At 40.3% G+C, this 22729-nt stretch overlaps 1 protein-coding gene across 1 annotated transcript in view; it reads right to left on the reverse strand.

Annotated features, from left to right (window-relative positions):
• Nucleotides 1–22729, reverse strand: part of LOC122551443 — a 268783-nt gene that overhangs the window by 77228 nt on the left and 168826 nt on the right. The window contains exons 6-7 of the mRNA XM_043693364.1: nucleotides 17142–17252; nucleotides 9685–9772 (exon numbers count right to left, since the gene is read on the reverse strand). Coding sequence (XP_043549299.1) covers nucleotides 9685–9772; nucleotides 17142–17252 — 199 coding nt within the window. The remainder of the gene's footprint in view (nucleotides 1–9684; nucleotides 9773–17141; nucleotides 17253–22729) is intronic.

The following is a 22729-nucleotide window of genomic DNA, read 5'->3' on the forward strand; positions in this document are numbered from 1 at the left end:
CACTCACCCATTGTACTCTCTGCTACTTTCTCCCCGCCCCCACCCTCCTCTAGCTTATCTCTCCACGCTTCAGGATCACTGCCTTTATTCCTGATGAAGAGCTTTTTCCCGAAACGTCGATTTCGCTGCTCCTTGGATGCTGCCTGAACTGCTGTGCTCTTCCAGCACCACTAATCCAGAATCTGGTTTCCAGCATCTGCAGTCATTGTTTTTACCTCGTTGATATAACATGTGTATTCAAGTAGTACTTCTCTTACCTCAAGTTCCCTTCAATGAATGAAGCCACAACACTCTACAAGATGCCTGTCACTGAGTTTTATCAACTCATGTGGACACAACTTGAACATGGGCAGAATAGCTGTGACCCTTCACCTTTAATTCCAAGGCTCAATTTGGAGCAGGTAACACAAATGAATTCAGTTTTAACAACATTATGCATGCCAAGCTAAATGGTGTTTAACCAGATCCCTTTTAGGTCCAGCTCTTGCTAACAGTTTTGTTGGTTACCATCAGGAGGGTGTCTTCAATGGAATGATCACTAACCTCCTTTCCTTAACATATTTCTAATATGTAGGTGACACTTTTGCAAAATATGATTTTACAGGTGTATCAAAAGAATTCTTTTTTACATCTTCACAACCCTATCCTGATCTCAAATTTATCAGTGAAATGGAGCAAAGAGCACCCTTTCCTTGATGTATGAGAAATTAGCCAGTGAGTTCTCTAAAGCGACCTACCACAAGTCTACATTCACTGGTCAGCATATCCAGTACGATTGCCATAGTTTCATGTGAAACAAGATTAACCTTATTGGCAACATCATGAATAGAGCCTTAGATATCGTCTTACTGTGTAAGCTTGGCACAAAGACTGCCTTGCATGATAATGGCTACCATGCTTAAAAACATCACTTATTATATATCATGCAAACTCATGACAGGGTCAATGGCTGCCATTTTGACCCAAAAAGGTGCCAAGGCTAACTCAAATTATCCAGGCCAAATCAAAAAAGAGATTTTGCTCACCACACAGGTGACTAATGTGGTAAACAATGTAGGTGTGAAGCTGGCAGTACATTGGCTATATGCTGGCTGTCTGCCTCAACAGCTGGTAGACCATATCAAACAACATGTCCCTTTGAGTATGCGCAACTAACTGCAAGCATAACCAGTTCATAACCGTACAAGTCTGAACTTAATGTTTATTGCTAGATGTGATTCTGCTGCTGGCCAACAATTACTAAACCATCCACACTGCATGAACAATAATACCAGAAACCAATTTAAATTTATCAGTTGGTTTCACAGAGTATTTCATTTGTGTGTGCTGAGGGTAATTTACATATTCATGTCCACTGACCTGGTCTGCGTAGGCAAAATTAGTTTGTGCACATGTTGTATCTTTCTCATTGAGAAAGGTTTGTGGAGATTGCCCATCCTCACTGCATTCCCCTTGGCAATGTCCCAAACAATCAGAATTTATTCCCTTATTTAAGGAAAAATATAATTTCATTGGAGGCAGTTTAGAGAAGGTTCACTAGGATGATCCCTTGTATGATGGGATTGTTTCACGAGCAAATTTAAAAAGTGGATGTATGGAATGTCAAATCAGCCAGGATCCTATTGAATGGAGAAGCAGTCTTGAGGGGCCAAATGGACTACTCTTGTTCCTATTTATTATGGTCTTATCCACCTGGCATGAGTTTAATCATCAATCGGTGGCTCAGTGGTTAGCACTGCTGCCTCATAGCACCAGGGTCCCAGGTTTGATTCCAGGGCGATTGTCTGTGTGGAGTTTGCACATTCTCCCCTTGTCTGCGTGGGTTTCCTCCGGGTGCTCCGGTTTCCTCCCACAGTCCAAAGATGTGCAGGTCAGGTGGATTAGCCAAGCTAAATTGCCCATAGAGTTAGGTGCATTAGTCAGAGGGGAAATGGGTCTGGGTGGGTTACTCTTCAGAGGGTCAGTGTGGACTGGTCAGGCTGAAGGCCTGTTTCCACACTTTAGGGAATCTAATCTAATGATTAACAGATCCTGCTGTATTTCTAAGTGGACAAGGGTCCAGACTACTCTTTGGAGTGTAGAAGAATGAAAATGCTCTCATTGAAACATATCAGATTCTTAGGGACTTGACACGGTAAATGTTGAGAGGATATTTCCCCTCCTGGGAACGTATAAGACCTGAGGGCATAGTTTCAGAATAAAGAAGCACAATTTAAGACTGAGATGAGAAGGAATTTCTTCTCTCAGAGGGGTGTGTCTCATTGGAACTCCCTGCCACAGAGAGTTATGGGGGCAGAGTCTTTGTCTTTATTTAAGGCTGATATAGAAAGATTCTTGATCAATTGGAGAATCACGAGTTATGTGAAAATGCAGAAAAACGGACATGAGGAATCAGCCAGGATCCTGTTGAATGGGGAAATGGGCTCGGGGGGGGGGGGGGACCAAAGGGACTACTCTTGTTCCTATTTCTTATGGTCTTATCCACCTGGTCTGAGTTTAATCACCTATCTAAGATTAACAATTAACAGATCCTGCTGTATTTCCAAGTCAACCATGGTCCAAACAATCAGCACCTCCAAAGTATTCCCTCTTGAAGTTTAATTTCGTATATGTCAGTCCTGACAAGTACAAGTGGAAAAGCATCAAATTTGTGTATCTTTTCAGCAAGGTTTAAAAACAATTTATCAAACAACTCAGTTACAATGAACAGAAATAATCATGAATTTCTCTTTGTAACTTCTAGTGAGTTTTTGTGCTAATTTCCCCATCATAACATTCTATGAAATATCCCAGTAGCTACAGCTTGTGAAATGAACCTTTCTATGAGAACACTTCAAATGGCTGTACTCAGCACCTTGAGCAGCTTTCGATATTGATGGTCTGACTACAGGCTGCACCATCTTGCTGTGGGCTAATGCAGTTTAGCCTGGTTTGGTGAGACAGTTGATGTCACTGTTGGAGTGGGGCACATGGAAGCTGGTAAACTATCATCCTGAGAGAGGACAGCCATGAAGTCTATTGCCTTCTCTTGAAGTGAACATCAATACTTCTGTGTCTTTGCTCAGTACACAGTAGCTTGCAACAGTGATTCCTGTTCTATGATGGTAGTGATAGATTCCATGCTATTGTGACAGCTGTGAGGATTGTCAGGAAAGGCTATGTGTCGGTGAGTGCCAGTGTTGTGCTGATAGGGCTAATCTATGTTGGACAGAATGGATTCCATGCACAGCATTAAGCCCTGATGTCAATTGAAGCTGTACTCCTGCATGTTCTGTGAAGGTGAAGGTGTGAGCAGAGAATGAAAGAGCAGTGTCCTTGACAACTTTGTGATGTCATTGTAAACATGGCCTTGGAGCTAAGCTGCTGGCATTCACTTCCTTTGTAACTGCTTTCTCCTGCCAACAGAAATGTTGCCTGCAGAGCTTTCTTCCAGCTGGGGGAGAAGTCTGCTGCTAATCTGAAGGCATCCAAAACAGCATTGTAAAACCCAGAGATTTCACCTGCAGGTCCAACAGCTATTTCTCTTCTTCCAAGTATTTCAATGTGGTATGCAACCAGAGAACACCGCCGTGCTCTGTATCTCTAACCAGTGTCCCCTTACTTAGCCCCCAGAATAAGTGTGCTGACAAGAAATATCTCTGGCTGCATGCCTAACTCACAATAAGAAGCATACACATTGAATATTACATACTGCCTTATGTTAACACTAGCAAGAATGTTTAAGTACACCTTGCCCCCTGCTTCCCTGTTTGCAGTCAATCAAAGATCTTGGTTATCACCTTCATGTTGGATGATTCAGGGCTCTGCAGCTAGAATGCATGGGGATAGCAGTCAAGCTTCAAGAATTAAAATGATTACCCGACAATGGATTTACTCTTTGGATTCAACAATCAACGGAGACAGATTGTCGCAACAGGGAATGATTGAAATCATGTTTTTTTTGCTAAAATAATTCCTGAAATGTTTTTAAAAATACATCTAGTTCTAATGTAGTTGCCAAACAGAGTTGCACTGTGCAAAGGAAGTTGGGCATACATTATAAATGCACCAGTGGTTTCAATGGTAATTCCTGTGACTGATGGTGTATGACAGTTTTTAAATAGTCAATCTGACTGCTAATATAGGAGTGTTAATTAGTGTTAAATGCAGTAATTAGGAATAGCCTCCAAGTAGAACAGCTGAGCTCGTTGCTTGAGGTTCACACCTTTCGAACTATAGTGTTGACGTCTCGTGAAGGATGACTGTTCAATCCCCTAGCCGGTATAGGTGATGATGAGTTTTTATCAGTTCCCAGACAAGCTACTATATTGCTTTCAAAGCACCACTTCTTCCTTCCTTCTCCAGACTGGTTCCTGGTAATGATTCTTCAACTGTACTTTGAAAAGAATCACACTCACATTGGTTGCCTGATGTTGTGATATTTTCAGCATTTCTTGTCAGCTTTTATATTCTATGGGCCACATCTCATACTGCTGAAGGTAAGGGATATTATAGTGGTGCTGACTGAAAGCTTGAAATACCTCTCAATAATTTTAGTGGCAATACTAGGCCGAATCTTCCCCTGGATCAGGGAAACTCACGATTCACAAACAGCAAACCTGACTTCATGTGTCATTTTAGTCTTTTCAAGATGGGGTGGAGGTCGCAGTATTGTTTGCAAGCTACCTTAAAGTGTAAGAGGAGTGTAGGTGCAGAGATAAGCCAGTCAACACTCATCCCCTTATCTCAGTTCATGCTCCCTCACATCAACCATGCCACCTTTACCACCTGGGATGGCAGTACTGTCCTATTGAGGAGATTGGGCCTGTATTCTTTGGGGGTTAGAAGAATGAGAGGTGATCTAATTGTAATTCACTATGTTCTTAAAGGATACATACAGAAAGACTGTTTCCCCTGACTGGGGAGGACTGCTGATTTGTGGAGGGTTTGGCAGAAGCGGGTTGTTTAGAACCAGAAGACATAGTCTTAGAATACGGGGCAGACCATTTATAACTGAGATGAAGAGGAATTTCCTCATTCAGAGGGCAGTGCATTTTGGGATTTCTATCCAGGAAGGCTGTGAAAACTCAAATAAAAACAAAAAGTGCTGGAGAAACTCGACAGGTCTAGCAGCATCTGTGCAAAGAGGAACAGAGATAACCTTTCAAGTCTAATGTGACTCGTCAGGAGAGTTCAGTGCTCTGAAGAGGAGTTATGTCAACTCGAAATGTTAAAACTGTTGAGTTTCTCCAATGTTTTTCATTTGCGATTGTCAACATAGAATCATAGAATCCCTACAGTGTGGAAGAAGGCCATCAGCCTATTGAATGCACATCAACCCTCTGCAGAACATCCCACTCAGACTCGCCCCATCCTGTACCCCTGCATTTCCCATGGCTAAATCACCTAGCCTACACATCACCAGACACTGTGGGCAATTTAGCGCAGCCAATCCACCTAACCTGCTCTGGACTATGGGAAGAAACCGGAACACCTGGAGGAAACCATGCAGGCACAGGGAGAATGTGCAAACTTCACGCGGAACAGTTGGCCAAGGCTGGAATCGAACCTAGGTCCCTGGCGCTGTGAAGTAACAGTACTAACAATGAGCCACTCTGCCACCCCAACTGCAATATTTCAAGTCTATTTGTTTGTGCAAGCTCAGCCACTGAGTCTGTTAACATAGAGATCAATACCTTTCTAGATACTAATGACTTCAAGAAATATGGTGAAAGTTTGGGAAAAAGATATTGAAGTCAGTGATCCAGAATGGTGGTGCAGCTTTGTGGGACTGATTAACCCACTCCTGCTCTTATGTTTCCAATTAAAATACACCTATATAACAATACAGTACCAAATAATGATAGTTAAATGCAGGGGACCAATTTATAATTACTTTCATAATGTTGTATTTTTCAGCAGGCATTCTATTTTCTTCACAAACCCTCAAACCAGGCTGATTTAATTGATTCCCAGAATCCTGTGTTATCAAAAAGAAATGGTGTGGCAGAAGAAATCTCATTTTCATCCCTCTTTGAAAGTGGGGAACCCAACCTCAAGAGGATACATTTTGTACGTGAATCATGACCAACCACAAAAAGTCCAAAGGAAAACTGACATGGGGTGAGGAATGCAAAGGGATGTCAGATATGCTTTACGAAAAAACAAAGTATGGTCGCTGACACACCAGAATGTACGTCTGAACCCAGATGAAAGCAGCACAATTAACTCTTTCCAAGTTAAATAGCAAAGGGAGAAATTTCACACATGAACAGTAATTTAAATCTCTACTTCAGATTTCCCTGTTTTGAATTCTATTCCCTTTTGTACTTTGTTTCAGGAAAACAAAAGTACAGTACAAGAGCCAATTAGTCAAGAATTCAAATAACAGTTTTTATGAGAGTTTGAAAGGATACACAGAAGAGAGCAAATAAGCTAGTCTTGGTACTTTGGAGCCAGAAATAGGAGGAATTATCATTGAGAATGAGAACATTGTAGAAATTTTGAGCAAATATTCTAAACTTGTCTTTGTGGTGGAAGACAGGAAGTACGTACCAGAGATAAGTGAAAAGAGTGCCCAATAGAGCTCATAACACTGCTCCACTATGTGATCTCAGTGTTATTATAATTACAGAGGTCTTCCCTGAGCACTTTCCTTGCCTGGTTGATGCACTGTAATTATAAAGCTAACAAAGGCAAGAACTTCCATCTCACTGAGGATGCTTTTGTCTAATACACATCCAAATATCTGTCCTGAAAACTCTACTTGTTTTTGCATCACAGCAGCTGAGACAATTCACAATATTCCAGAACAGTCAGCAACACACTACACAACATCCCGCAGTATTGAAAAAAACAATTTGCCCTATTTACCAACGTTAAAGGATCATTTTAAAAATTCCAAGTTCTAGATCTGAAACTTTATCTTCATCATAATCTAATCAGTTCTTATTTGGGCCATACCTTTTCCGTGTACCAGATTTTGCTGTAATCTGTCCATTAATTTTGAAATATATAGTTTACACACAAATAGACTGATAAAGAGGCATGAAAACATGACCTCGAACTACCTTCAGTGATGGAAGCAATAAATAGTAACCAAGATAATAATAAGCATAAGAAGTTGAAAGTAATTACTAATAGAACAGGAAACAAATATCAGAGACACTGAAAGTAAAAAGACAAAAATGATCAATATCTTAGAATTCCAGAAAGGAAAATTGGAGTGTTGACATTCTAGGTTTACCAAAATTTGTTAGAATCTATAACAGTTCCAATGGATTTAAGTTCGCAAATATAACACTGCTACTCAAGGGTAAGGAAAAACACAGAGAGTCTGACGTTTGTTGTCAGGAAAATGCAGGAATCTGTTATCAAATTATTTTTGAAAATGAACTTAGACAGAGGTTACATGGTTTTGTATTTGAAAGACAAATTGTGTTTGACAAATGCTTTTTACGGTTGCAAATAGGAAGATAGATAAAGAAAATCCTGTAGATGTATAATACCTATACCATTCGGGGACACGTTAGGAAGCATTTCCACACACAAAGAGTGGTAGACATTTGGAACTCTCTTCCACAAATGGTGGTGGATATTAGATCAGTTGTTAATTTTAAATCTGCTATAGATAAATATTTGTTAAGTGAAGGTCTTAAGAGGTATGGGCCAAAGTCAGGTATAAGGAGTTCAGCCGCAGATCAGCCATGATCTCATTGAATAAAGGGATAGACTCGAGGGGCTGAATGGCCTATTTCTGTTCCTATCTTCATATATTCCAAAAAATCCATTTGATAAGGCATCATTCAAAAAGTTAAATACAAGAAAACAAACAGTGAAGATAATTTATTAATATAGATGAATGACAGAATTGACAGTAGTTAATTGACAGAAAGCAAAGAGTAGTGATGAACAGGTCATTTTCAAATTAGCAGGCTGCAATTTTATTTATTATTCATGGGATGCTGGCATCACTGGCTGGGCTATCACTTATTCCCCATTCCCAGTTGCCCTTCAGAAGGTGACAGTGAGCTGCGTTTTGAACCACTTGGGTTGATGTGCTGTAGGAACACTCCCAGTGCTGTTAGGTAGGGAATTCCAGGACTTTAACCCTGTGACAGTGAATGAACATTTCCAAGTCAGGATGGTGAGTTGTTTGGAGGGGAACTAATAGGTAATGATATTCACATGTATCTCCTGCTCTTGTCCTTCTAAGGGGAATAGTTCTTAGTTGACTCAAGGAGGACAGTGATCTGTCAGGTGGATGTCACCAAAGTTAATCAAGAGTATTGTTGGATCTCAGTCCAGGGTTTTAGCCAAAAGTAGTCAGGTGTTTGATGTGATCAGGGTCTGTGAATGTATGTCCTCACATAACTGGGCCATGGTCAGTCTTGCAGGATGAGTGCAACCAGTCTGAAGAATACGTAAGTCAGCCAGGGAGCTGCACAGAAATCAGTCACGGGCTAATCTATCCTCAATCAGGAAAGTTGGTGAGGTGTCCCAAGTGAGTGAGGAAGAAGAGCAGAGGGAAGGAAAGGAGCATGGGGTGGGTGAGAGCCATGCTGCATGCAATAGTGAGAATGGTCCACTATGAGCCTTGATGGGAGATGGGTGCAATGCCAGAGTTAGGGTGAGCGTGAGGTAGCAGAGAGGAAATGGTGGCATTTAACCTTATAAACCCAGAAATGATTAACTTTCTTGGTGTATTGATGCATATTCCTCTGGGCCGTTAATCTACACTGACCAGGTAACTCCTTCAGACTAGGCTAGCAAAACTATGTGTCATAGTGTCCTCTGATAATCTTGGGAAAGAGAACCACTTCTCTATCACCTGATCCACAAAGACCATCAAGTCCCTGTCTGTGAATGGGGTGCTAACCTGCCTTGCTCAGCTTTGTTTGGAACTGCACAGCAAGACTAAGTGCAGTTCTCAGCTTGAAGTGTTTGAAATGATGCACAACTGATATTTAAATATGGCAGGCTCAGCAGAAATGTCATAAAGTCCCATGAGCAGCAAAGACTTCCAACTTTGTTGCATGTGAGATTGAGAAAGAGTGACACTGTGGAGGTGTAATACATAATTAATTCGGTGAACACTGGAGAAATGTCTGAGAGCAGTCACAGGGGTTTACAAGCTCCCTGAAATTTCCCAGTATTAACATTTCACCAAAATCTGGGAAGATTCATCCCAATAAATTGTGTGAGAATCTAGTCAGCATTCATTAATATTTGAGAGGATGTCCTCCTGAATTACAAGTACCAAAACAGGGAAATCACTGAATTGAAGCAATTATGAATTGAAATACTTGTGTCAAATCAAATGCTGTACTACTAAACATGGCATGTTTTGCACAGAAATTGACTGTTTCTTTCTGTTGATGATATGGTCCTTGTAGTCAAAATCAGTGGCCAATTATTGCTTTATGTAACAGTGTTCCCGAATGTGGACATGAATACAATTGGGTGTTAAAGCTTCTTCCATCTAATTACCCTTGAGCTTTTTTGCAAATGAATAATTACACTGATCTGTACACTAATAGATCCTGCAGAAAGGGTAATAAATTATTTCCAAATAAGATAAAATCAAGCGTGACATTGTCTAATTAATTTCAGGGAGTTTTATTTTTGAGAAAAGAATATAGCCTTCCGCTGGGAAATGGGCTATTCATTGAGTGACTGATAACATGTACGAGGTAGAGAACCCACCTGCATTTTGTCTGGAGGCTAACATCGCAGTGTAACCGGGTAGGTGATAATCTAACTTCCAGCGCAGTTCCCTTGCTGCACGCTCCTTCTGTAACAAAATGGCCAAAGAAGTGCAATTATGTTGATTTTTTATGTAGATGCTGTAGCCTAGATTTGTCTGTCAAACAAAACTAAGGATTTTTTACATACAACATTTTGAAGTAGCTGCGGAATTGCCAAGTTCCCTAAAGCTATGAATCTTCATAGAGACAAATGAAAGAGACAGTTTTGTGGTGCTTTAAATTGCTTGCTTCCCTCTCATTGGCCACACGTCTATGCCTGCTTTCCTCCACAGTGAATTCCCAATTTCAATTATGGAGTGGTGGCAGGTAGAGAGTATGATGTTCCCCATAGAGTACTAAAGCAAGGAAATGATGGTATGCCTGATGTGTTCTAAAACACTGATCAGACATCTTGTGGAATATTGTGTTAAAATCTGACTATGACATCCTTTTTGAAGCATGAAAGCTATAGAAATGGTAAATGAATTCACTGCATCAGTGAAAGGGATGCTGGCTTTTGCTTCTGTGGGAAGTTTCAACAATAGGCTTGTACTTAGAGCAAAGGCTAAGGTTAAAGGGAGATTTTGCCAAGGGTTCAGGAGGTGGAATTTATGGAGTTGCTCACTTATTTAAGTGGCCATTTGCAGACCTTCCCTGGAATTGAGGAGCCCTGGTTGGGAAAATCCAGCTGGATTGAGAGATGCTGGCTGTCAGCTCTTTTGCTCATTGGTGCACGAGGGTGGTGATGGCTGTTGTAGGAACAACAGTCACCAGAGGCGCAGGGGGGCCGAGGTGATAATTATAGGATGGATCCATGGGCTGGAGATTAGAGGGTAGGTGAGGGTGGTTGACAGCAAGGGCAACTCTCAACATGCCACATGCACAAAAACAAAGAAATGCAGATGCTAGAAATCAAAAACAAAAACAGAAATTGCTAGAAAGATTCAGCAGGTCTGGCAGCACCTATGGAGACATAGATCATTTAAAATCCTTTCTTTTCTCTAGTTTATGTTAAAGTCAAATGTCTTACAATAAATAGAGCTGTTTTCAAAAGTTGGTGTACATTGTTTTCATCAGTCAGGCAAATTGGTCACTTTGGTGGTCTCAGTGGGATTTCATACATTTCTACTTTTTAGAATGACTTGTGGAACTGAGGGGCATGACTATCACTGCACTGTACCAGTTAAGGCACAGTATAACCACCTTTTCCCCTTTATCTGCAGCACTTGCTATTTCCTCAAAGAACCCCAAAAGATTGGTTAAATGATCGTTCTTCCATAGAACTCTGCTCATTTCATCAAATCATGAATTATAAAATCATGCCTATGCAGAATAGCAGCAGAATAGTAAACCCAACAGTGTGTCACAACTATTACAGTTCTTATATGAAGAACATATTGCTTTACTGCTTTCCAGTAACAAAATAACCATAGCACACATTCTGGATAATATTTCCGCTCAAATCTGGTAGCTGCTAACAACAGTTGCTCTCCCAGTTGGTTGTATTCATGCCTCTAAGTGAGAGGGTTGTGGATTGAAGTTCTACTCTGAAGAATTGAATGCAAAATCAAGTTTAACACTTCAATGCAATACAAAAGGAGAGTTGCACCATTTTTCAGGTGTGCTGTTAAACTGCTGACCCATCTGCCCTTGCAGGTGGATAGAAAGATCATGTGGGACGATTTTGGAAATCACAGGGAAGTTCTGCCCAGTGTCCTGGCCATTATTTATCATTCAATAATGAAAGAAAAATCATCAAGACACAATACTTGGAAGGCTTATGATCTGTAAAGAGGAGAATGATAGGCCTCAAGCACTAAGCCGATGAGGGAATGGGTGGATGCACAACCAATGACATTCAATACAGAGAATCTTGAAATAATTCATGTGGATGGAAAATATGAGAAGAAGCAAAATTAGATAAAGGATATAATACTAAAAGGATTGTTAACTTTTGCGATGACAAGAAGGATGGGTGAGGGGAGGTGTCTGGGGGGAGGGGGGAAAAGAGACAGCGAGAGAGAGAGAGAGACAGTTCCAGTCCTTGCTCACACCATTTTCTTTCTCTCACTCTGCAGCTCTGCCAAGCAGCTGGTAAAATATTGTTCATTTGTATATTTCTCAATTAGCACCATTGTCTTCACAAGCTAGATAGTTGCAGGCAGTCCTTTTTATGTCCAACATCTGCACCTTCTCATAGAAGTGTAAGGGACCACATATTTTTTCAATTTGGACTATAAACTGGAGTCATTGTCAGTCAGTGCTACATAGCTGAGATAGCAGGAGAGTTCTAAAACTTGGAAAAATCAACTAGTTCACATTTTAAGGTTTTGCAAGCCAATGTTGCTTTTGGAGTAGTGAGATTGTTGCATTATTGAGCCAGGGTGCCACCAGGAAATTTTCAATTGAGAGATAAACCACCTGACACATCCTCGGAATGATTGAGCTGAAGTTTGCTACAGTGAGAGCAGCGCAGCCCTTACCATCCTGAATTCCAATGCAAGAAAAGATCTTAAGTCCATCTGACCAGCTATTCCATCAAAGAATTATCAAAGTCCTAGAGATAACAGCTTGTCATCATTGCTAAAATCAAAAGAACTGTGAGAGATAACTCAGTCGTAATGTGGATTCTTGAGCTTCATAATCTTGTTTCTCATGACATTCTGCCTGGAGGGTGTCCTGGCCCCCTGTAAAGGAAGAGGACTTCTTTCCTCCTGTTCACCTTGGGCAGCATGAACTCCATTGTTGTACTGGGGAATTTTGGGTACGACTCTGCTCTGTTGCATCTTTTTTTGTTAAGTAGGGTCTTGCAAATAAACTTCTATTTTATTACTTCAAGCCCCTGTAGCAGCCAGAAATGCAGCCCACCTTTAAGATGTATGATTTGGTTTAAGTAGTGCAGGTTAACTTCAAATGGTGCTGCCTTCCCAGAAACCTGCTACTGCTGATGCATCATACAATAGCGCATTCGGAATGTTGCCGCACACCATAATCATTTAATTAGCAGGTAGAATGAAGTTTGCATACTGCCTATATTACTCTGAATGGGCACAAGCTAATTACACAATCTGCGTCCTGCAGTCAGGGACTATCCAATTTCATCGGGATTTGTTGCAAAAGAGTTTTGAAAAATGATCATACAGAATCTTCCCTCATAAATTCCAAATCTTATTCTAAGAGTGAAATCAGAAACCATATGAAAATCCCATGGTTTTAGCTAACAGATTTTGGATAATGTATGCGGTGAGTTTGGAACTTCGAAGCGCTGGTTTAGAAAGTTGATAGGTTTTGTACAGTATATTTTGTAGACCGAATCTAAATGCAAAGATATTAAATTACACTTTCATTTATTGTTTTATATTTGCATAATTTATACAGCTTCAGGGACCCTGGCTGCATTTTCATACAACTCTGAGTTACGAGTTAAATATTTAGCATGGTAATATATCGGCAATGCAAATATATTCATCTTCAAATACAATTAATCTTTAACAGGCTAACAGGGAAGTGTTCTGAGATTCTGAAGCAAATTCAACAATGAATTGCTTCACCAGTAAAGGTACTAAACTAACCAGTCCAAAGGCTACCTGGTTCAATCTCTGATCAATGCTGTGAGCTGTTTTTAGATGAACTAGTGGGTTTCTCTATAGCAATCACTGGCAGAAAATGGACTGTAGCTGGGAGCAGGTATTATCCTTAATTCAGTGATACCTTTGTTGCCTTTGAATTAGAGATTGGTGGCTTTAGCTGTATTCCAGACACTTGAGCATGTAATCTGAGCTGACATGACAGTCTAGTCCTAAGAGAACACTGTACTGTCAGGAAGTGTTGGATAATACATCTGTGTGCCCTTACAGGTGCTTGTAAAATATTCTGTGGTAACATTGAAATATCATAAAATTGAGATTTTCATTTATCCTGACCAACACTTACTCTTCAGCCATCATGTCTGAAATAGATGACCAGGTCATTTATCAAATTAACTGTTTGTAAGGCCCTGCAATATTGTTGTGTTTAGAGATCTGGTATCTGCACTTCCAAATTGGTTGTGAAGCACTTTGAGAGCTCCTTAGCTCTTGAAAGGTACAATAGAAATGTAAGTTCTTTGGAGTTAATTTTAATGAGTGAGTTTGAATGGGGATGCAAGCTAAAATTAGAACTGCATGTGGCTTACTTATGTTTTTACAGGAATGGAGTGAGGGAGTGTGGGTGACTCACCCACTCCCAAGTGCCAGGGCTCTCAGTTAATTGCTTTAATGAGTCTGCATATCTGATGAATTGTTCTTTGATTCAGCCATAACACTTGCATGTGTGAGGCCTGGACAACCCAACCACTAAAAGGTGAGGACTGTTGGATGAATGGTATGCACCATCCTGAAGGAGCACAAATACATCACCTCCACCATGTTAAACCTCCTAGCAATCGAATCTTATCTCTCCTCCCTCCTAATATCCTCACTGGCCCTGGTCTTTCCTTTGAACCCCCAACCTGCATGTCCCTTTATGGGTCCCTTTGATTTCTTCTGTGTTCTCCTGTGATTTTCTGCCACCCCTGCTCAATTTCTTGGGCCTTTCTAGCAGCAGATTTCACGTTGTTCTCAATTATATAATTTACTAGCCCACGGCTTTTTTCAGGTTCACCTAGGAAGAATAGCCATTTGGTTGAAGGTCTGCAGAAAGCCGTAGAATAATACACCAGCAAGACAGGGATCGGTTAGCTGAATTGGGTGGGTGGCTGGTTTGTGATGCAAGGTGATACGCACTAGATATACTGGCTGAAGTCACCATGAAGTTCCAGCCTTCCCAACCATGCCCCTCACCTGAGGTGTGCGGCCCCCCCAGGTTCAACCACTACCAGTCATTTCTCTCTAATGAGACTTTGGGACTATGATAACTTTACATCCTTTGTACCAGCAAGAAAGGGAGATTTGCAATATGCTGCACCTTTCACAACTCTGGATACTTTAAAACACCTTACAGCTGATGACTGCTTTTTAAAGTGCTGGAACACTGGAAACTTGCCTATGGCAAGCTTCACAACAGTAACATGATAATGACCTGCTGATAGCAGAGTAAATATTAGCCTGACCACTCACTGACTTCCTGTGAGTGCATCCAGAACTTTTGAACACTAGTTTAAAATAGGGAGTTTCTGTTTCAGAGCAAAATTGAGATTTATTTTCTCTCAGAGGATTTTGTGGAATTCGAAACACAAACATAACTCTTATGGAATGGCAGAACAGGCTTAGTGGGGGTTGAATGTTGAACTTCTATTCCTATTTGGTACATTTGTATAGTGCTTGAGAGGGCAGAGAGGAAGAACCAATACTTTACATTTGGAAATAAAGCAAAATCAACCAAAAGCAAAATAATACAAATGTTAGAATTTTGAAATATAAAACAGAAAGTGCTGAAGAAATTCAGCAGGTCTGGTAGCATCTGTGGAGAGAGAGAGAGAAAAAAAAACAGAGTTAACATTTTGAGTCCAGTATGTCTTCTTTGGAACTGAACAGAACTGGAAAATTATGATTTCTATGCTAGTGACAGAGGTTAGGAGGAGCAAGTGGTACAGGAGGTGAGCATGATCAGAGGAAAAGACAAATGCAGTAAAAATAGTGGTAAAGGAGGGATAGAGATGTAAGATAGGTCCAAATGTTAGCTGTGAAAAGGGGAAAATGGGTCCGCTTTGCAGTTTAACCACCAGCCCACTATATACTGATTATTGATTTCTGGCCAGCGAAAGACCAGATCGAGATAATGCATTTGCATGATAATTAATTTCAGAGGCATTTTAATTTAAAAAAAAACAAAGAGCAGAAATAAAGCTAAAACATATGAAAAATGGTTATTGTGCTAATGAGTCTTTTGTGCCTCTCCTAATCTAGATACCACTGCTTCCCTGTTGCCAGTCGTACAAGGCTGAGTATTCACTGGCTAAATTCTTGAGGCTATATTAATGGCTCTTGTACTTTTCTGTTAATTACTTTAGTTATTAAGTCTTTTCTGTAACTTCCACAATCTTCAGAAACAGGTCAAACATCACAAAATAAATAAATCTCATGTTTTAGATTTAAATGTCAATTGAATTTATCAAAGAAAAGCAGCAATACAGGTACAAGAATGTAAAGCTGATAAATAAATCAGTTTGTCAATGCACTTTCAGATGGTGAGTTAGTTTGCAAAGTTATTAAGCAGCAAAACAAGTGCCTGATTGTATGCTCAAGAAGTTTTCACAAATAGAATAAATGATTTTTTGATCTCTGTGGCTTTGGTTGAGGACACCAAGTGAACTTTCTGGTCTCCTTCAAATAGTGTTGTAGGATCTCAGGATGGGATTTTAGTTTAACCTATCAGCTGAAAGACAACATCTCCAATAATGCAGCAGTCTCTGAGTATTGCACTGAAGTCTCAATGCAAATTAAATGTTCATGTTTTGATAGCCTTGAAATTGTGGCCCTCTGAACCAGTGCCCGAATCTGACATGTAACATATATAATAGATACCTAATTAGCTTTCTAAATGGAAAACAAGAAACGTAGCATAAATCATGGGATCTCAGAATTTCACAGCACAGAAGATCATCATTTGGCCTATGCCAGTTCTTTGAAAACACTGTCCAGTTTAGCCCCACTTCCAGGTTTCTTCCAAGGACCTTATAAATGAATTCTTTAAGTGCATGTAAGATTGCTTAGGAAAGATATGAAATCTGCTTTCATCACTCTTAGAAATTCTATTTCATTTAAATATGGTTTTATTTTTTACTCTCATGCAATGCCACTCATAGTCAAACATGGAGACAGGAGGAAGTCATTCAGTCCCTTGAGTCTGTTCCCTCCATTTATTTACCTCATGACTGATCTGCACCTTAACTTCAGCTTGCAGTCTTTGATCCCCCTCCTTTAATACCCCTTGCTGAACAATCTTGAAACCTTCAACTGACTCCCATCCTCAATAATATATCGACAGAGAGCATTTCAGATTTTCATTACCCTTTGAAAACTGCATTAGGAAAGGCGACCTTTTAAACGGTGTACTATTCCTGTACTGTCATTATTTGTATTTTATTGGAAAATGAGGAAGTATACAGTCAGCACGGAAAAAAGCTCTTCAGCTCAACTTGTCTCTGCCGACCAGATTTCCTAGACAAAATTAGTCCGATTTGCCTGCGTTTTGCCCATATCCCTCTAAACCTTTCCTGCCCATATACCTGTCCAAATGTCCTTTAAATGTTGTAATTATACCCACCTCTACCACTTCCTCTGTGTACCTGAATATAGTTCTGAAAGGAAATAATGAAACTGTGATTCAGTCATGGGGCTGGATAGCTTTCCACTGACTTTCCATCCCCTAATCAAAAATCAGGCAAAATGGAGTAGGAAAATTTGCTGTATGGATCAGGGATTGATGACTCCTTACCACAGTGTTCATCCTATATTCGATTTCATCCTTCTCCAATTGTACTTCCTCCACTTCTTCAGGAGAAACTATCGGAGGATGACTTCGAACTGTGTAAGTGGCTGACTTCAACTGGAGTCAAAGACATAAAATAAAATTATATTGCAAGTCCAGAATATTACCTAACATTGCACAACAAGAGTAATATTCTAATCCTTCACTCTGCAGACTTTGCCTGGAATGTGTAATTATATTTCCTCTGATTCCATTGTGTGGCTGTCTGACCCACAAAGCTATTGCATTGATCAATTTTCATGAAGCTAAGCTAAAGGAACATTAATGTGTTGAACAGCATTCATAAAAATCATTCAAGCGTTAATTCTTTGATTGTGAAGTAATATCGTAAGTAGAACTCTTTGTGTCCCTCCACACCACCCACCCAAACAGGTTTCCATCTTTTAAGCATCCTAGACTGAGTGTTAAGATGTCACAGGATATCTATCATAGACTACAACATGGTTCACCATGCCGTGAAAACAAGCATAAATAAATGAGAGTTTGGAATCTGACTGCTGCAACAATTTATTTCCTTCAATAAGAATCCATTTTGACACTTCATTTACTTCCCTCAATAATGCTACACAAACCTCAGGCTGCATTCCAGTAGCATGAAATGCCATGTTCATTCTTGTAATATCTTCAAACTGTTTCACTCCTCAAGTTGCTAACTCCAGTTGAATGCATTCCTAGGTGTTGCAAGTACAGACCTCTAGCATCGAAATGCCTTCCCCGCACACACTCGCCATTGACTGGTCAATGCAGCCATCCTCATGGTGCAGCCGTGTCACGTGATAAGGGCGAAGTGAAAAGATTTTTCATTACTAGGTTTTGGTGGGGGCTGAATTGCTGAACTTCTGATCTATTTGTTCAGCCTCAATTGAGTAAGACTTAAAATACACTTCTTTTAAATTATTCACATTTTTAAAGAAAAAGACACAGCTATTCTAACATTTGCTTTCTTTTCACTTTGATCTCTCATGATGGATTTTCTTTAGTTATTGCTCTGGTCACCCCACGTGATGGAAAAGTATCTGAACTTGATCTTGTAAACTGTTCCCTTTCTTTAACCACAATTAGGCTATCTGTGATTATGGACATGGTACTATTTTCACTCTGGCCAAATCATTACCGAGAAGTAATTCAACTCCATCCATGGATAATTTCTGAGCAATTCCAGCCATCGGTGGTGCAGACAATGGGTCACATTCTAAGTGCACATTATGCATAGGAATGGGCATATGTTCTTCATTTATTCCATTCATTAAATCATTGGCTTTCAATACACTGGCTGCAGGAAAAGTTACATCTTTCTCCAGCAAAAGCATCTGAGTAGCTCCTATAACCTTTAATAGTGTTAAGTGCTTACTTAGCCGGATCATTTGAGGAATAACCTTTAGCACAAGGGAAGTTAACAATAGTATTAAATGGAAAGAAAAAAAACCATAGAAAATGGCAAAAATTGTTGGTGAGCCAGAAGCTTGGGGAAGTTTTAGGGACCAATAAAAAGATGACCAAAACAAAGAGAGAGAAAATAAACTTTCAGAGTAAACTAGCAAATAAAAGCAAAATTGCCATAGTCCTAGAGGACCATACAGCTGCTTTCTCATTCGAGAGAGTTTATTGTGGTTCTGTTCGCCGAGCTGGAAGTTTTTGTTGCATATCATCCTGAATCCGTTCTGCTTGGCTGTTTCCCTGGCTTGTGTGTTGTTGACTGGCGGTCTGTATCTGACACATTGTGGAAGGATTCGATTCTTTCGGCATTCGTGTAGGAACCGGAGTTGTTCGTATGTGGCGGTTAGTCGGTTAGCGCAGGATTCCCATTTCCTGGCTTGTCGTAGCGTCTCTTGCCCGTAAGTGTTCAAAGTTTGTGCGAAGATTTATAGCTCGGGTGCTCGTTGTTGTGGTTCTGTTCGCCGAGCTGGAAGTTTTTGTTGCAAACGTTTCGTCCCCTGGCTAGGCGACATCATCAGGGAGCCTCCTGCGAAGCACTTCTTTGATGTTTCCTCCGGTGTTTATAGTGGTCTGTCCCTGCCGCTTCCGGTTTGCAACAAAAACTTCCAGCTCGGCGAACAGAACCACAACAACGAGCACCCGAGCTACAAATCTTCGCACAAACTTTGAAGAGAGAGTTTAACCTGACAGTCACTGTGCCTCATGTAAAGGGCAAGGTTGATATAGATTAAGAAAAGGGATGAGGTCCTAAAAACCGAGTATAGGAAATTTGGAAGCAAGCTGAAAAGTAGGCCCTCAAAGAAAGTATTTTAGGATTACTCCCAGTGCCAAGATGCTAGTCAATATAGAAATAGCAGCAGATATCAGATGAACACTTGGCTAAAGTGATGATATGAATGGTAGGGTTTCAGACTCCTGGGGCATTGGGACTGGTTCTGGGGGAGGTGGAACCAACGCAAACTGGGCAGGACATGGACTAATGCTGTCAAGGGAGGATTTGCTGGAATAATTGGGGAGGGTTTAAACTAAATTAGCAGTGGGACAGGAACCTATGCAAGGAGTCAAAAGACTTGATTCAAGAACAAGAACAAAGGACAGAAAGGTGAGGTAGTTGATTCTGACTCTAGGGTCCCGAATCTTGATAAGGGACACTATGATGAAATGAGGTGTTGAGTTATCATTTAAGTATTAAATGTTGTAATATTGTATCAGAATTAAACTTGGCTATGATGGTTTGGGAAATGTTACTGAAAAGAATGACAGTAGGTAGGCAGTGACAAACATTCAAAAATTGAATGGGACAACTACAAAAAGTTTTTATTCCTGTTTGGCGCAAGAGTGCAAAATGAATAGTGGCCAAACCATGGCTTATGAGGGAAGTTAGAGGTTGTATTAGATGAAAAAAAGAGGCATACAAATGGGCAAGAAAAATCAATAGAGTTGAGGATTGGGAACAGCTTAAAAATCAGTAAAGCAGGATGAAGGGATTGATTAAGAAGTAGAAAATAGAGTACAGGTAAGCTTGGAGAGGACATAACAACTGACTGTAAAAGTTTCTATAGGTATGTAAAGAGTAAAACATTGGTAACAACAAACGTACATCACTTACAGTCAGAAATGGGACAATGAATAATGGAGAACAAAGAAATGACTGATGACGAAATATATACTTTACTTCTTTCTTTGCAAAGAAGGGCAAATGTAACATCCTAGAAATGATGGCGCTGGGTTTACTGAGAGGGAGGAACCAAAGCAAATCTGTATTAGCAGAGAAATGGTCCTGGGGAAATGATGAGATTGAAGGCTCATAAATCCCCTGGGCCTGATAATCTGTATTCCAGAGTATTTAAGGAAGTGGATCTAGAAATAATGGATGCTCATCTTCAAAGATTCTTTGGACTTGATCAGTTCCTATGGAATGGAAGGAAGCTAATGTAAGACCACTGTTTAAAAAGGGAGATAGAGATAGAACAGGAAATTATGGACCAGTGAATCTGATGTCATTTTGGGGAAGATGTTAGAGTCTATTATCAAGGATTTTATGACAGAGCACTTAGAAAACAGTGATAGAATCAGACACAGTCAGGATGGATTTACAAAAGGGAAGTCATATTTGAATGTATGGGAATTCTTCGAGGATTTAATTAGTAGAGTTGATTATAATCATAGAGTCATAGAGATGTACAGCATGGAAACGGATCCTTTGGTTCAACCCATCCATGCCAACCAGATATCCCAACCCAATCTAGTCCCACCTGCCAGCACCCAGCCTAATGGATATGGTTTATTTATTTGGACTTTCAGAAGGCTTTAACAAAGTGCTGCATAAGAGATTAATGTGTAATATTAAAACACATGGGACTGGGGTTGTGTATTAAGGTGGATAGAAAATTGGTTAGCAGACAGGAAACAAAGAGTAGGAGTTACGTTTTTTTTCTGAATGGCAGGCAGAGACAAGTGGAGAACCACAGGGATTGGTACCAGGACCCCAGCTATTCACAACATGTGTCAATGGTTTAGATGAAGGATTAAATACAATGTCTCAAAATTTGCAGGTAGAGCCATAGAGGTGTACAGCATGGAAACAGACCCTTCATTCCGACTAGCCCATGCTGACCAGATACCCTAAATCAATCTAGTCCCATTTACCAGTATTTGGCACATAAACCTTTCAACTCTTCCTATTCATATACCCATTCACATGCCTTCTAAATGCTGCAATTGTACCAGCCTCTAGCATTTCCTCTGGCAACTCATTCCATACATGCACCATGCTTTGCGTGAAAATGTTGTCCCTTACGTCCCTTTTAAAACTTTCCCATCTCACCTTAAACCTGTGCCCTCTAGTATTGGACTCTCATACCCTGGGGAAAAGACCTTGACCATTCACCCTATCCATGCCCCTCATGATTTATAAACGTCTATAAAATCACCCCTCAGCCTCTGATAGTCCAGGGAAAATAGCCTATTCAGTCTCCCCCCATGGTTCAAACCCTCCAACCCTGGCAACATCCTTGTAAATCTTTCCTGAACCCTTTCAAGTTTCACAACATCTTTCCTATTGCAGGTAGACCAGAACTGAGTGCAATATTCCAACATGACCTCCCAACTCGTATGCTCAATGCACTGACCAATAAAGGCAACCAAATGCTTTCTTCACTATCCTATCTACCTACAACACAATTTTCAAGGAGCTATGAACCTGCACTTCAAGTTCTCTTTGTTTGGCAACTTTCCCCAGCATCCTACTATTAGGTGTATTAGTCTTGTCTTGATTTGCCCCACCAAAATGCAGTACCTTACATTTATCTAAATTAAACTCCATCTGCCACTCCTTGGCCCATGGGCCCATCTGATCAAGATCCTGTTGCAATCTGAGGTAACCTTCTTCGCTGTCCATTACACCATCAATTTTGGTGTCATCTGCAAACTTACTAACCATACCTCCTATATTCACATCCAATTCATCCAATTCGTTACAAAAAGTGACACAAAGCTGAGTGAAGGGTAAGCTGTGAGAAGGATGACAGATGTTGCTATGTGATTTGGACAGACTGAATTAGTGGGCAAATATAGGGCAGATGCAGAATAATGTGGCTAAATGTGAGGATTTTTGGTATCAAAAATAGGAAAGCAGATTATTATTTGAAAGATTGTAAGTTGAGAGGGCAATGTTCAATGAGACCTGGGTGTCCTCATGCACCAGTCACTGAAAGTAACTGTGGAAGTGCAGCAAACTGTACGTTTGTCTTCACAGTGAGAGAATTTGAGTACAGGACCAAGCATCACTTTCTGCAATTATATAGGGCTCTATAGGCGAGTTCACGCCCAGAATATTGTATGTAATTTTGGTCTCCTTATATGAGGAAGGATGTTCTTGCTAGACAAGGAAGGCAGCTAAGGTTTATCAGATTGATTCCTGGAATGGCAGGACTGATGTATAGGGAGAGAATGAATCCATTTGGATTGTATTTACTGGTGTTTAGAACATTAAGGAGAGGTGTTAGAGAACCGTATAAAATTTTAAGAGGACTGGACAGGTTAGATACAGGAACAATGTTCCCAGTGGTGGGGAGTCCAAACTCAGGGGACATAAT

The sequence above is a fragment of the Chiloscyllium plagiosum genome, chromosome 7 (assembly GCF_004010195.1).
Source record: "Chiloscyllium plagiosum isolate BGI_BamShark_2017 chromosome 7, ASM401019v2, whole genome shotgun sequence".
Lineage (NCBI taxonomy): Eukaryota > Metazoa > Chordata > Chondrichthyes > Orectolobiformes > Hemiscylliidae > Chiloscyllium > Chiloscyllium plagiosum.